Here is a 14,435-nt window from a genome sequence, read left to right on the forward strand (position 1 = left end):
AAAGTGGAGAGTGATAAGGGAAGTAACAAATGGTTTGGTAAGCTATAGAAATATTTTTTTTAAAAAGGATAGGCAAAGCCCTCCTATAATTAGCATCAACCTCCAACCCACCTCCTTCAAAAAATTCTCTCCCCAAATTCATACAGTATAGGTGGGAGAGCTAGCCATGCAAATGCAGCTGATAGACAATTAGCCAGGCCTCCTATGAGTTTGAGCAAACTCCAGGAGATAGTGGAGGAAAGGAAAGCCTGGCATGCTGCAGCCCATGGGGTCACAAAGAGTCAGACACAACTTAGCGGCTGAACAAGCACCATAACCCTGTCTCCCAGTGAGATCACCCAGCCCAGAAGACATTCCTATATGAATGGATCACCTGTTTTCATCCAGAGAGTTGCTGGGATGGAAGGCATCCTTTCAAACATCTGCTTTGAAGCTTTTTCTGTAGGGCAAATCCTTTCAGATGTTCAGTTCAGTTCAGTCACTCAGTCATGTCTGACCCTGCGACTCCATTAACCGCAGTACGCCAGGCCTCCCTGTCCATCACCAACTCCCAGAGTTCACCCAAACCCATGTCCATTGTGTCGGTGATGCCATCCAACTTTCTCATCCTCTGTCGTCCGCTTCTCCTCCTGCCCTCAATCTTTCCCAGCATCAGGGTCTTTTCCAATGAGTCAGCTCTCCACATCAGGTGGCCAAAGTATTGGAGTTTCAGCTTCAACATCAGCCCCTCCAATGAACACCCAGGACTGATCTCCTTTAGGATGGACTGGTTGGATCTCCTTGCAGTCCAAGGGACTCTCAAGAGACTTCTCCAACACCACAGTTCAATAGCATCAATTCTTCGGCACTCAGCCTTCTTTATAGTCCAACTCTCACATCCAAGATGTTGCTTCTTAGTAAACATCAGCTGGTTTGTGCTGAAGGAACTAAACACAAGTATGATATCATTGATATCCGTGCAGTTGACACTGACTTTAACTCAAAGTAAGTAGTGTTTGATCTTGGTGCCTATTGCATAGCAGATGTTCAGTAAGTTATTTTCTGCTTTTCCCATTTCTGTTATTCAGTTTATTGCTGATTTAAAAAAAGAAAAAAACTCTCTCATGTATTTTTCTTTGTTCTTTTTTAAAGGAGAGATTTAAAGAAGCTGAGGAAATATACCTGGCTGGAATAAAGAAATGCCCAGACAGCTCAGACTTACACAACAACTATGGAGTTTTCCTAGTTGATACTGGTGAGATTAAAGAGAACCTGTTGAGATGAGATAATACTATCTAACAAGCTAAGTGGCAATCCACCCAAATAATGCTTCAAAAGTAGAACTCACTGGGCTTGGCAGGAAACACATTGACCGTCCCATTGTACTTGCTGTCAGTTTTCTAAATCTTCAGTCTCAGTTTGGTAAAATCTGCCCAGTTCTTATAGTCAGATCGTTCAAGAAAACTTCCCAGGTGGCCAGAAAGTGGCCTTGATGATTTAATGAGTAGCTGTCTCCTTTGAATAGCACTTATACAAATTTATAAATCTATAATGATGAACTGTTCTCTACAATGATGCAGAAACTGCCTCTGAATCAATTTACTGGCAGATGGTAAATACTTTTCTACAGCTGATTTAAAAGTCTCCAGAATTATTTCACCGTTCCTTATGTGATACTAAGGAACTGTTCCATTATAATTGATATACTCTTATAGAACAGGTGCTATATAAAATATACTTGCTTTATCTCATTTAATGTAAAACTTTACTGGGCAGGAATCCGGTCTTCTTTATCATTTGCGCTCCCACATACTGTTGGCATGTGATGAATACTTAGAAAGGATGAAAAGATACTTGAATTTAATACAAAAGCACCACTTTGTTCTCATTAACTATTAGACTACCTTCCCTGCAATCAAATTCAATTTTAATTATTTTGTCGATATGAAATGCTCAAGAGGGTTTTTATTTTCTAGGATATTTGAAGCTCTTCTGTTCCATAGGACATAAATTTACATTCTGATATACCTAGGAAACATCCCTTATTTTTGCATGTAAAACTGTTTCAAAATTGTTTCATGGTGCCACCTGCTGGTTCATTAGCAACATAATAATCAATTAGGTATCAAAAATTTTACCAAAAAGGAAGAAGAGACCTCCTGTTGGCCTGATCTAGCCCTCTTCCTTCTACTTCAACAACAAAATATCCCACCCCAACTCCCAACCCCCAAATCTTACTAACCACTGTGTACCTTTCCACACTCCCACTATATTCATGCTTTTGTCCTGGTATTATTCTCCCTCTCACCTGTGACCTATACATAGACCCTTACACATGCAGAGGTTTTTTTTTGGCACCTCCTGGTCAAACTTACATTCAAAGAAGATAGACTTGAGAAGATGTCTGTGCAGGTAAACACACCATGTAGAACTTTAGACTATTCCACAATTCATTCACTTACACATAATTTCACAAGGAAGGTTCTTTGGGGAATCTCATCATACCAGAGACTTGATTCTAGTTCTGGCCTTTATCCTCACTTGTCCTGGGATTTTTGTTGAGTTTCCTAATGTCTTTGCACTTCTGCATCTATATCTGTAAAGTGATAATATTTTTTAATATCATTTAAATCCCAAGAGGGAACTAAATGCTTTCAAAAGACAGCTAAATAGGATCAAAACATCTGCAAAAATCATATGAGGTTGTTTAACTAAAAGATTTTAAAATATACAGTGCATTGGACAAATGCAAGTTGGTATTATTATTATTATTAAAGTCCCATTCAATAAATACCATCTAAACCAAAACATACTATTTAAAAAGATATTTTCAAAATATAGCAGCTGCCTTATTTAAAGGAGTGTCTCAGTCACTAGGTTGCAGTAGAATAATTGTAATAGACCCTCAGAAGTTGCCTCAGGACAGTTTTCTTTCTATAATAGCACATTCTACTTTGCATGTAGTGAGAAGCAACAATATCTTGTGTAAATACCAATCACTGATAATTTCAAAACATCCTATCAGCTAGGGCAATAGCCAGAAAACACTTCGATGAAAATAATATATTTAATAAAATAAATAAGTTTTAAGTGAAAGTGAACAGTGAAATGGTCCAAAGTTAGTTGGTGGCAAGAAGCCAAAATGTGTGCTAATTTACAAAGTGAATAATTTAATGGTATGGCTGCAAGAAGAATGATCATCACCAGAGGAGAAATTAAAAGAGTTCATATGTTAAAAAGGAAGAAAAAGAATTGGTCTGTTTTATAACTAAGGCATGCTCTGCTCTTACCAACCTGCCTTTGGTTGCAGGCTTTCCAGAGAAGGCAGTGGCCCATTACCAACAGGCCATCAAACTTAGCCCAAGCCATCATGTGGCCATGGTGAACCTAGGGAGGCTCTACAGGTCACTGGGAGACAACAGTGTGGCTGAAGAGTGGTACAAACGGTAAAGGTCCTGTTTTTCACTTTGTAAGTCACCCAAAGCTCCTGCAGTTGGCCATCAAAGTCTTGGTTATTTGGAACAGATTCTTTCAGAGTACTAGCAAATTTTGCCAATGCAGGCAAAACAGATTCCCCTCTCCAGAGAACAGTACCATAAATGGTACTATGAGGATAAATGATATCCTGATTAATGACACTTTTGCCTGCCGGTTAAAATATGGTGCTAAACCAAGTTTGGAGTTTAATTCTCATTTTAGTTAGTCCACTGTTTTCTGAAGCTATGGACTTAACAACCCAAACTAAAAATCACAGTTTTAAAAATGGATCTGAATGAAAAACTTTCATACATCAAAACAAGCCTATCTCGGTGAATGGAAAAGATCCTTGGGGCCCAATTTACGTATTGCTAGGTCACTAGAAACATTCTTATAGTCAGAGGATGGCACCATGATCTTTTTTTTTTTTTTTTAAACATTCTTCTTGATATAAAAACAAAGACCAGGTGGGAACAGAGTCTCAAACCATAGACAGTGGTCCCTGAATCTAAATTTCAACCTTTGGAAATGTACCTATTAGAAGAAAAATGTCCATTTATTTCCTCAAAATTCAGCGCCCTACAGGTAGCACGCAAAACTGAGATACTGTCACCTCTGGGAGCGCTGTATTACAACACTGGCAGATACGAAGAGGCTTTGCAGACTTACAGGGAAGCCGTGGCCCTTCAGCCTTCCCAAAGGGAACTCCGCCTGGCACTGGTGAGTAGACAGAGGAAAGAAAGAAGATGGAGAAGAGAAGAAATGCATGGCATGCAATACAGGGAGCTGTAGTTAGTAAGCCTCGTAATGGGAACTAGAATGCTATACTATATCCATTTAATGAATATTCATATTTAACCAATGTTAGACCCATTCACCAAACACATGGACCCTAAAGACACTTTTATGTTTTTTTTTAATCATTTCAAACCTACAAAATCTTGCAAGAATTCTATATAGCATCCTGCACATTCTTTTACCCAGATTGATAAATTTTTAGCACCTTGATGCATCTATCACCTCTCGAGTATGTATGTGTGTATGTGTATGTGTACATGTATGCATGTGCATATTTAGATATGTATGTGCATATACATATTATTAATACATGTTATTTTTTTCCTGAGCTATGTGAGATTATCAATCTCTTAATCTTTACTGCTAAATACTTCAGCATACAGTTTCTAAGAACAAGGACATTCTCTAACATAACCACAGAACAGTTAGGTATCAAATTTAGGAAAATGAATATTGGCAATATTTTTTATTTCAATTTTTGGATCATTACTCTTCCTTTTCCTTAGATTTACAGTAAAACAAACTTGTTTTCTTGTTTTAAAAACAGTGTTCTGTTGAAACCATAGGGAAATATTTCTCTTTCACATAGTTCACTTTTTTAAAAAGGCACAAGTCATTTCATTGAATGACTTTGATATTCCAGCCATGCATGCACAAATGCAGGCACATGCCTACATAAAGAAACAAACAACAGAAGACTAAAGCCTGTTATTAATAACTGTGATAAGTTAGCCCTCTCTGTGTGTCACAAATAGATGCTGAGCACTTTTGTGGGAAATGTTCCCTGAATGATTTCTTTGATAAGATAATAACCAAGTGCTATCTAAGCCAAGGTCCGTGTGGTTTTGCAGGCTCAGGTTTTGGCCGTGATGGGACAGACAAAAGAAGCTGAGAAGATGACCAGTCACATTGTGTCAGAGGAGACTGGGTGCCTTGAATGCTATCGCTTGTTGTCCGCCATCCACAGCAAGCAGGAGCAGCACGACAAGGTAGAGAGCACACTGTTTGGAATTGTCTGTGTTCACGGCACAAATCGGGTGTAGCTGATGACCCTCCAGCCTGCACTCTCACAAGGGCGAGCAGTCTTGAACATTATCCCTTGGCACTTTGCACAGATACCTCCTTGACTGCTTAGACGACCCCTTGAAATGTTGTTTTCTTGGTTTGTTCTGGGTCTGAAGGTTTTATGTGGTGTCATTCAGTTTGTTTTCAGCTAACTCAATAAAGACTAATGTTGGTTTCTTTTATAACTTTTCATGTTCCCTCAAATATATCTTATAGAATCCTTATAACAACCTTTTAAGGCATGTCAGTGGCCCTGTATTGCAACTGTACTGTTTATCTTCATTTTTAAGTCACATAAGCAGTAGATTCATGAACTGATTCAACAAAATATTTATCAAATGGGAATAAAGTGGTGTTGGGGGAAAAAAAGAACACAAAAATTATTTCCCTTGTCCTCCTGGAGTTTACAATCGAAGAGGAGACAAAGGTTGAACAAGTAATCACAAAACTAGTGCAGAATTATAGTTGTGTCCAGCGATGTCATGAAGAGCAGCATGGTCCCTAACGCGCATGTCCAGGGAACCCGAATAGTCTGGGTGGTAGGGTTCTCTATAGAGTGACGTGAAGTTGAAGGTTGAGTGGCGAATAGGAGTTATTAAACAAAAAAGGGCAGTGAATAGCATTCCAAGCAAGAAAAGGCACATGAAAAGGCCCCAATCAACAGCGAATGGCCCGTCTGCGGGATGGGCTTGAGGAAATAGGGGGCGTGTGAAATGTAACCACAGAGGTTGCTGGGCACTCTATCCTAAGGCTTGGGACCAGGACAAGGGATTTTTTCCTTATATTGCAAGAAGCTTTGAGGCTTTAAGGAGAAGAAAGGCTTGTCAGATTTGTGCTTTGAAGGGATCTCTGGCTGCAGGGGGTGGGGGGTAGTGGGTGCTGGGGGCAGAGTGAGCACCAGGCCCCACGATGAGGCTGCTGGAGCGGTCCAGAGGGACATGTGGCCGGGGCAAAACATCCAACCCCGGATGCTGTTTCAACAGGATCACACAATGTTCCTGTAAAGTGATCAGGGACATTTCATTGGAAATAAATAGGAAACCTGGAGTATAGGGAAATTATTTGGTCAGGGCTGCATTATTCCTCAGTGAGAACATCAGATAAGATGAAGAATGTGTTTTGATCATCACTCACCACACTAGCCAATACATAAAAACAAAAAGAATGGAAGATATTGTTTAAGTTAGTTTTTCTTTATCTAATCTATACTTATTGTGTCTTAATTTCCAACCTATACAGGCACTTGATGCTATAGACAAGGCTCTCAAGCTGAAACCAAAGGACCCAAAAGTTATATCTGAACTTTTTTTCACAAAAGGAAACCAATTGAGAGAGCAGAACCTCCTGGACAAAGCTTTTGAGGTATTAACACTTAATAAAATTGTTATTAAATTCATGGATTAAAATTAATACTCTCTCAATCTTTAATGAAATATATACTTTGAAAGCTAAGATCAATGGCATGTTGGTAGAGTGATTTTTCTGATTAATTGACATTGTAAGTTTATTTCTTTTGATAATTGAGCCTCTGGTTTTTGACCATTAGGAGTTCTACAATACCTCCCCATTATTTTCTGAATTATCACCTTTAGCTTGAGGTTTAAAGCATTCCACATTTTGCCCTCTAGTAAGCTTTCCCCTCTCTCTCTCTCACTCTTCTGCGCTCTGTTTGCCTTCAGTAACCCTCTGTTTCAGCTAGACTAATGCCCCAAGGAGCTTTGGCATTCCACATGTCCTGTAACACTGTCCACCCCATCCACCAGTCCCTGCGGAATCCCGCTCATCTACCGACACAGGCCTGTGTCTCCTCAGGGAGCCCTCCCCACCATCCTTTCATCTAGTGACTTGAAAGCATCATATATTGTGTTGGGAGTCTCTCTCTCTCCTCTCCATCTCCAATCCTCTCCTTCCTCTTCCCTCTGTGCACATGCATAAGCGCTGGTTAGCTCCCTATTTCGACTGCATTTTCCTTGTGGAAAGGACTGCTTCCTTCTGTGTTCTAAAACATAGTATGTTGCATCTTAGCGGTGTTAATGTGTGTATCTTTGGAATGAAATTGATAACCCACTTTGAAATAAAAAGACATTTACAAGCATAATGAAATGTTACAGAAGTGCCATATATTTTCCTCAATAAAGCCACAGGTTATAATTAAGGAAGTCATAAAATTATGCAAAAAAGTGAAATTTCAAATGATAAGATTGTTTTTGAAAATAAATAGTAAGTGGCTTTTAAATACTATTGGAAAAGCACGTAAAGATATTTGGAGAAACTAATTTGAATGTGAATGTTAAAACAGAAACAGTGGCCTATTTGAGCAGAAACTAAATTCTTCTCTGCCTTATGAAACTTTCAATGCTGTCTTTCTTTAATTATTTATAACTTACATGATCATTTGTATGAGTACTTATATGGTATCTATATCTGTCTGTATTTTATATATTGTATTAAAAACAAAAGTATTTTCTAGTTACTTGACTAATGGATTAAATAGTCATTATGGCTTGATTTGTGAAGAGTAGGAGTAAAGCCATTGGCTAATAATAGCAGCTACAATGTTAGTTTTTTAACGTATAATTCATACTTATTATAATCTTCACAACAATCATATAAGAAAGACATGCTCATCGTCTTCATTTTATGACTGAATTGAGACTCAGAGCTTTTCTAACTTATTCAAGGTCATACAGAGAATAAGAAATAGACACTTTATTCTGCTGATAAAAATTAACACAAAACATACTCTTCAGTTAACTTTAGCAACTTTTTAGCAATACAATTTCTTAACATTTGCTTCTTTCTCTTCAAACTGAAGTAGAGGAGTGATGGACAGATTCTAGTTATTTATGGATCTGTTCAGGTGGATTCTTATTCAGGAAAATAGCAAGGAACATTAATATATACACATGGATACTTAGCTTTGTAAGCAAAGACAGTACTCTTAGCCTTTAGTTTTATTTAAAGTGACAGCTCTTAAAATCAAAGCTCAATGGTGAATATACCCTTTGATGCAAAACAATGTGCAAATGTTAAAAATGTACTTCACAGATAGGACATTATGATACATGTTATTCAGACAAAAAATATTTGAGAAACAAGTAACTCTCTTCAAACACTTTAAGATCTCTCAAAAGGCAGAAGAAAAACAAAGGCTTTCTAATGATTAAAACTATCCTCTGGTAAAAAATTATTAGATTTCATTAAAGAAATACAAAATACCAGTCCCTGCAAGAATTTAAGCATGGGCTGAATAATCAGATCAGATTTTGTGAGAGGGTTAAGCTGTTTAGGAAACAAAGATTCTATGATTATAATTTTTTTCTTGCAAAGTCCATTTACAGTGAAAAGGTCTAAGAGCACCATTTTCTAGCAGATCAAGGCCAGTGGGAAATGATGCGTGTAATAGAAATCACCTGCATGCCTGGCAGGCGTCTTCAGCCTTTGTAAGTCCAGAGGTTAGCTCTGCAAGGAAATTACACATTTCAGTTTCCTCCACTTTAGAATCATCAGCTTTGAAAAATAATAGAAATAAAGGGAACACCTGAGAACTAGACATGACTGTTCATTTTATCAACCATTTAAATTTCCACATATATAGAAAATGCTTTCCACAATCCTACAGTGTTAAAGATGGGTTCTCATTTCCCAGCCTGAAGATATTTCTTATGTATTTAGAGCTATAAAGCGGCCGTGGAGTTAAATCCAGATCAAGCACAGGCCTGGATGAACATGGGTGGAATTCAGCACATCAAGGTAAGAAAATAATTCCCGTTCATGTGAACCAGGTTTTCCCTTTGTGTTTTCTCTTTCTTCCCTTTAAAAGTTTGAAAAACTATTGTTAATTTCCTCTTTGAATTATTTGAATACTGAAAACACAGGTGCTTAAAAGTGTTATTAGCAGGATTTATGTTCACTTTGTATTATCTAGACATTGAATATCATGAAGCCATTTTAAAAAGCAAATCTATATAAATTAGATGTCATAATTTTATCATAAAGAAAATAATACCTACTTAGGTATCATCATATAGTAGATAAAGTCTGCTGTGTGAACTAAAGTTTTGTTGGAGCTACACTAATACAGCTTATTTTTCTGTAGCTTAACTTATACTTAGTGTATCTTTTATTACCTGACATACTGAAAAACGTAGTTGTTTGTTTGTTTTCAAGAGAAGAAGCTACCTTTGAGTTAATAACTGGAAGCTACCCTTTGCAGGAAATCAAAGATTCACGGACACTCATTCATCCATCCATTCATTTGATAAGCATTGCTAGAGAACATCCTATGTATCAGGTACATGTGTAGGTATTGGGAATAAAGCAGTGAACACAAGGCAAAAATACCTGTCCTTGTGGAGCTAACATTCTAGTAGGGGAAAACAGGTAATGCTAAATACGTGTGTGTGTATTGTGTGTGTGTGCATGCTCAGTCATGTCTGACTCTTTGCAACCGCAGGGACTATAGCCTGCCAGGCTCTTCTGTTCATGGGATTCTCCAGGCAAGACTACTGAGTGGATTGCCATTTCCTGCTCCAGGGGATTTTTGCAACCCAGCAATCAAACCCACATCTCCAGCATTGGCAGGCAGATTCTTTACCACTGTGCCACCTGGGAAACCCACATATATACATATACACATGAAATATACCAGATAGTGATAAGTGCTATAGAGAATAAAAGAATGAAAGAAGATAGGAAGTGCTGGGGGTAAAAGCTGAAACTTTAAATTGAGGTGGTTAGGGATGGCCTTAGTTAAAAAGTGGTGTTTCAACAAAGATCTGAAAGGAGCAAGCCACATGGCAAGAGTAGGACAGCGCACGTGCAGAGGTCCTGAGGTGTGAGTGTGCCAGTGTATCTGAAGAGCAGGGAGGAGGCAAGTGAGAGGAAACGACAGAAGCCCGGGCGGAGAGGCCACAGGGACAGACAATGCAGGGCACTGAAGGACGGGGACTGTAAGGTCTTCAGCCCTTATGCCAAACAAGTTTCCATCCTTGGAGGACTTCGAGCAGAGAAATGCAGTGGTCTCACATGATTTTAAAGGATCACTCTCATTTAGCTAGCTTACCTTCAGGCTTCTCTCAAACTTTACCCTGAGAAAATAGCAAGATGGTGATTATAATTTAAACAAAGGATAAATAGGGTTTATGATTAAGTGGGAACTGATCACTCCCAGAAACACAACAAAACAAAAACATGATCCATAACTATACAGATGGAAAGGAACAACAGGATAGTTACTCTGTAGCTATTAGCCTTGATCTAACAGAGGAACACAGGGCTTCCCAGGTGGCACTAGTGGTAAAGAGTCTACCTGCCAAGGCAGGAGATGCAAGAGACGCAGATTTTATTTCTGGGTTGGGAATATCACTTGGAGGAGGAAATGGCAACCCACTCCAGTGTTCTTGCCTGGGAAATCCCATGGAAAGAGGAGCCTGGATGGCTACCATCCATGGGGTCACAAAGAATTGGACACGACTAAGCAACTAACTCTTTCATTCAGTCCAACACAGGTATATAGATCAGGCACATGGCTTGGATGTGGTCATTTTGATGTCACTGTCAGGTTGCAGGATTATCATCATGAGGCCTTTAAGAACAACCATTAAGTTTCCGTGACCTTTGCCTTGCCGGGAAATATGTGCCTCGGGCAGTATTATCCCATTCCTGGGCCCTACTCCTTGCCTGAGTCTGGCTGAAGCTTAGGAAATACTGAGGGCTGTGGCAAGGTTGATAGTTGGAATAAAACTTTGCAAGGAGATGACAAACAGAGGGAGGGAGAGACTTGCTCATACTATTAGCAATAAAAGATGATCTTTTTCATAAAGTTCTATGTAAAATGAAATGGATGAAGCAGAAAAACTATAATACATTTTTTATTACTGGAGTTTCCCTTGTGGTTCAGATGGTAAAGAAACTACCTATAATGCAGGAGACCTGGGTTCGATTCCTGGGTTGGGAAGATACCCTAGAGAAGGGAATGGCAATGCACTCCAATATTCTTGCCTGGAGAATTCCATGGATAGAGGAGCCTGGCAGGCTACAGTCCATGGGTTTGCAAAGAGTCGGACGCGACTGAGTGACTAACACTTTCACTTTCATAATCAGAGCTCCAAAGAACAGCAAGGAGAGACAGGAAAGACTTCCTAAGTGATCAGTGCAAAGAAATAAAGGAAAATAATAGAATGGAAAAGACTAGAGATCTCTTCAAGAAAATTAGAGATGCCAAGGGAACATTTCATGCAAACATGAGCACAATAGAGGACAGAAACAGTATGAACCTAACAAAAGCAGAAGATATTAAGAAGAGGTGGCAAGAATACACAGAAGAACTATACAGAAAAGATCTTCACGACCCAAATAATGACAATGGTGTGATCACTCAACTAGAGCCAGACATCCTGGAATGCAAAGTCAAGTGGGCCTTAGGAAGCATCTCTATGAACAAAGATGGTGGAGGTGATGGAATTCCAGTTGAGCTAATTCAAATCCTGAAAGATGATGCTGTGAAAGTGCTGCACTCAATATGCCAACATATTTGGAAAACTTAGCAGTGGCCACAGGACTGAAAAAGATCAGTTTTCATTCCAGTCCCAAAGAAAGGCAATGTCAAAAGAATGTTCAAACTACCACACAATTGCACTCATCTCACACGCTAGCAAAGAAATGCTCAAAATTCTCCAATCCAGGCTTCAACAGTATGTGAATTATGAAATTCCAGATATTCAAGCTGGATTGAGAAAAGGCAGATGAACCAGAGATCAAATTGCCAACATCCCTTGAATTATAAAAAAGCAAGGGAGTTCCAGAAAAACATCTACTTTTGCTTTGTTGACTACACCAAAGCCTTTGACTGTGCGGATCACAACAAACTGTGGAAAATTCTGAAAGAGATGGGAATAGCAGACCACCTCACCTATCTTCTGAGATATCTGTATGCAGGTCAAGAAACAACGGTTAGAGCTGGACATGGAACAACAGACTGGTTCCAAATAGGGAAAGGAGTATGTCAAGGCTGTATATTGTCACCCTGCTTATTTAACTTATATGCAGAGTACATCATGAGAAATGCTGGACTGGAGGAAGCACAAGCTGGAATCAAGATTGCCAGAAGAAATATCAATAACCTCAGATATGCAGATGACACCACCCTTATGGCAGAAAGTGAAGAGGAACTCAAAAGCCTCTTGATGAAAGTGAAAGTGGAGAGTGAAAAAGTTGGCTTAAAACTCAACATTCAGAAAACTAAGATCATGGCATCCAGTCCCATCACTTCATGGGAAATAGATGGGGAAACAATGGAAACAGTGAGAGACTTTATTTTCTTGGGCTCCAAAATCACTGCAAATGGTGATTGCAGCCATGAAATTAAAAGACGCTTACTCCTTGGAAGGAAAGTTATGACCAGCCTAGACAGCATGTTAAAAAGCAGAGACATTACTTTGCTGACAGAAGTCTGTCTAGTCAAAGCTATGGTTTTTCCAGTAGCCACGTATGGATGTGTGAGCTGGTCTATAAAGAAAGCTAAGCCCTGAAGAATTGATGCTTTTGAACTGTGGTGTTGGAGAAGACTCTTGTGAGTGCCTTGGACTGCAAGGAGATCAAACCAGTCAATCCTAAAGGAAATCAGTCCTGAATATTCATTGGAAGGACTGATGCTAAAGCTGAAGCTCCAATACTTTGGCCACCTGATGCAAAGAACCAACTCATTGGAAAAGACCCTGATGCTGGGAAAGATTGAAGGCAGGAGGGGAAGGGGAGACAGAGGACTAGATGGTTGGATGGCATCACCAACTCGAGGGCCATGAGTTTGAACAAGCTCTAGGAATTGGCAACGGACAGGGAGCCCTGGCTTGCTGCAGTCCCTGGGGTTGCAAAGAGGTGGACATGACTGAGCCACTGAACTGAACTTAACTGAACTGAATCAGAGTTGCACCAGCTGGGCCATATCACCTTGGTCAGGTGATGTTTTCAATTCTGCCTTATGACATTAATGCATTTTCTAAGATGGAACTGGCTAATAGAACTTTCTTCAGTGATGAAAATATTCCATGTATGTACTATCCAAGGCAGTAGCCACTAGCCCATTGTGGCTGTTGAGAACTTAAAATGTGGTTGGTGCAGTTGAGCAACTCAATTCTTAATTAATCATCATTAACTTAAATTTAAATAGACACGGAGTACTAGTGGCCTTCATAGTAGCTAGCAGAGTTCTAGAAATTGGATAATTCAAATTCCCCACCTAGCACCTAGAAATTGGGGACGTTGAATTAAGGGATATAACTTTAAAAAGACTTCCAGTTTCATTAAGAAAAGAGCAATTAGAGTGAGAGAAAATAACTCTATGACTAGATTTTGTGGAAAAGACAGAGAAAGCTGGTGATCCGAGATGGCAATGCCTGGTACCAGGCTGAGGCCTAAATTCAGAGAAACCTCTTGGGTAAACAATTTCAAAATCAACCACAGTAAGAACACAGTTTGAGAGCAATCTGAGAGCCACAGATGTCCGGTTGTCTGCATATATGTGGTATGCTTAAGAAACGTCAAGAGACAACCTGAAGATTAAATACTTGAATTTTTAAAAATAGTCATGTAGCTAAATCCAGGTTCTTATTTGTTCAGAATTCTGTTTAGCCTCTTATCAGAATCAGTGTTAATAATCTGAAATACTTTCATTTATGCACATGCCAGTGCCTAGATTCCCAATGTAGAATTACCTGTTCTGTGATTTTTACTCTCCTTTTCACCAATATGACAAGTGAATATCATAAGAAAGAGTGCTTACTCATTTACACACAAATAGGCATTTAATGGGCTTCCCAGGTAGCACTAGTGGTGAAGAACCTGACTGCCAATGCAGGAGACGTAAGAGATGCAGCTTTGATCCCTGGGTTGGGAAGATCCCCTGGAGGAGGGCATGGCAACCCACTCCAGTTTTCTTACCTGGAAAATCCCATGGACGTAGGAGACTGGCAAGCTACAGTCCCTAGGGATGCAAAGAGTCAGACACGACTAAAGCAACTTAGCACACGTACACACAGTCATTTAATAATGACAGTAATGATGGCATCAGATTGAGTGCTCATTATATGGCAGGCAGGTGTCTAAGGTCCTGACAC

General features: G+C 39.3%; 1 protein-coding gene across 2 annotated transcripts in view; it reads left to right on the forward strand.

Annotated features, from left to right (window-relative positions):
* The window catches only part of TMTC1 (transmembrane O-mannosyltransferase targeting cadherins 1), a 309,847-nt gene that overhangs the window by 290,017 nt on the left and 5,395 nt on the right, over positions 1–14,435 (forward strand). For both annotated transcript variants that reach the window (XM_061417505.1, XM_061417504.1), the window contains 6 exons: positions 1,132–1,234; positions 3,290–3,425; positions 4,032–4,176; positions 5,106–5,243; positions 6,559–6,681; positions 8,995–9,072. In XM_061417505.1, the coding sequence (XP_061273489.1) occupies positions 1,132–1,234; positions 3,290–3,425; positions 4,032–4,176; positions 5,106–5,243; positions 6,559–6,681; positions 8,995–9,072 (723 nt within the window). The remainder of the gene's footprint in view (positions 1–1,131; positions 1,235–3,289; positions 3,426–4,031; positions 4,177–5,105; positions 5,244–6,558; positions 6,682–8,994; positions 9,073–14,435) is intronic.

This window comes from Bos javanicus, chromosome 5, assembly GCF_032452875.1.
Source record: "Bos javanicus breed banteng chromosome 5, ARS-OSU_banteng_1.0, whole genome shotgun sequence".
NCBI lineage: Eukaryota > Metazoa > Chordata > Mammalia > Artiodactyla > Bovidae > Bos > Bos javanicus.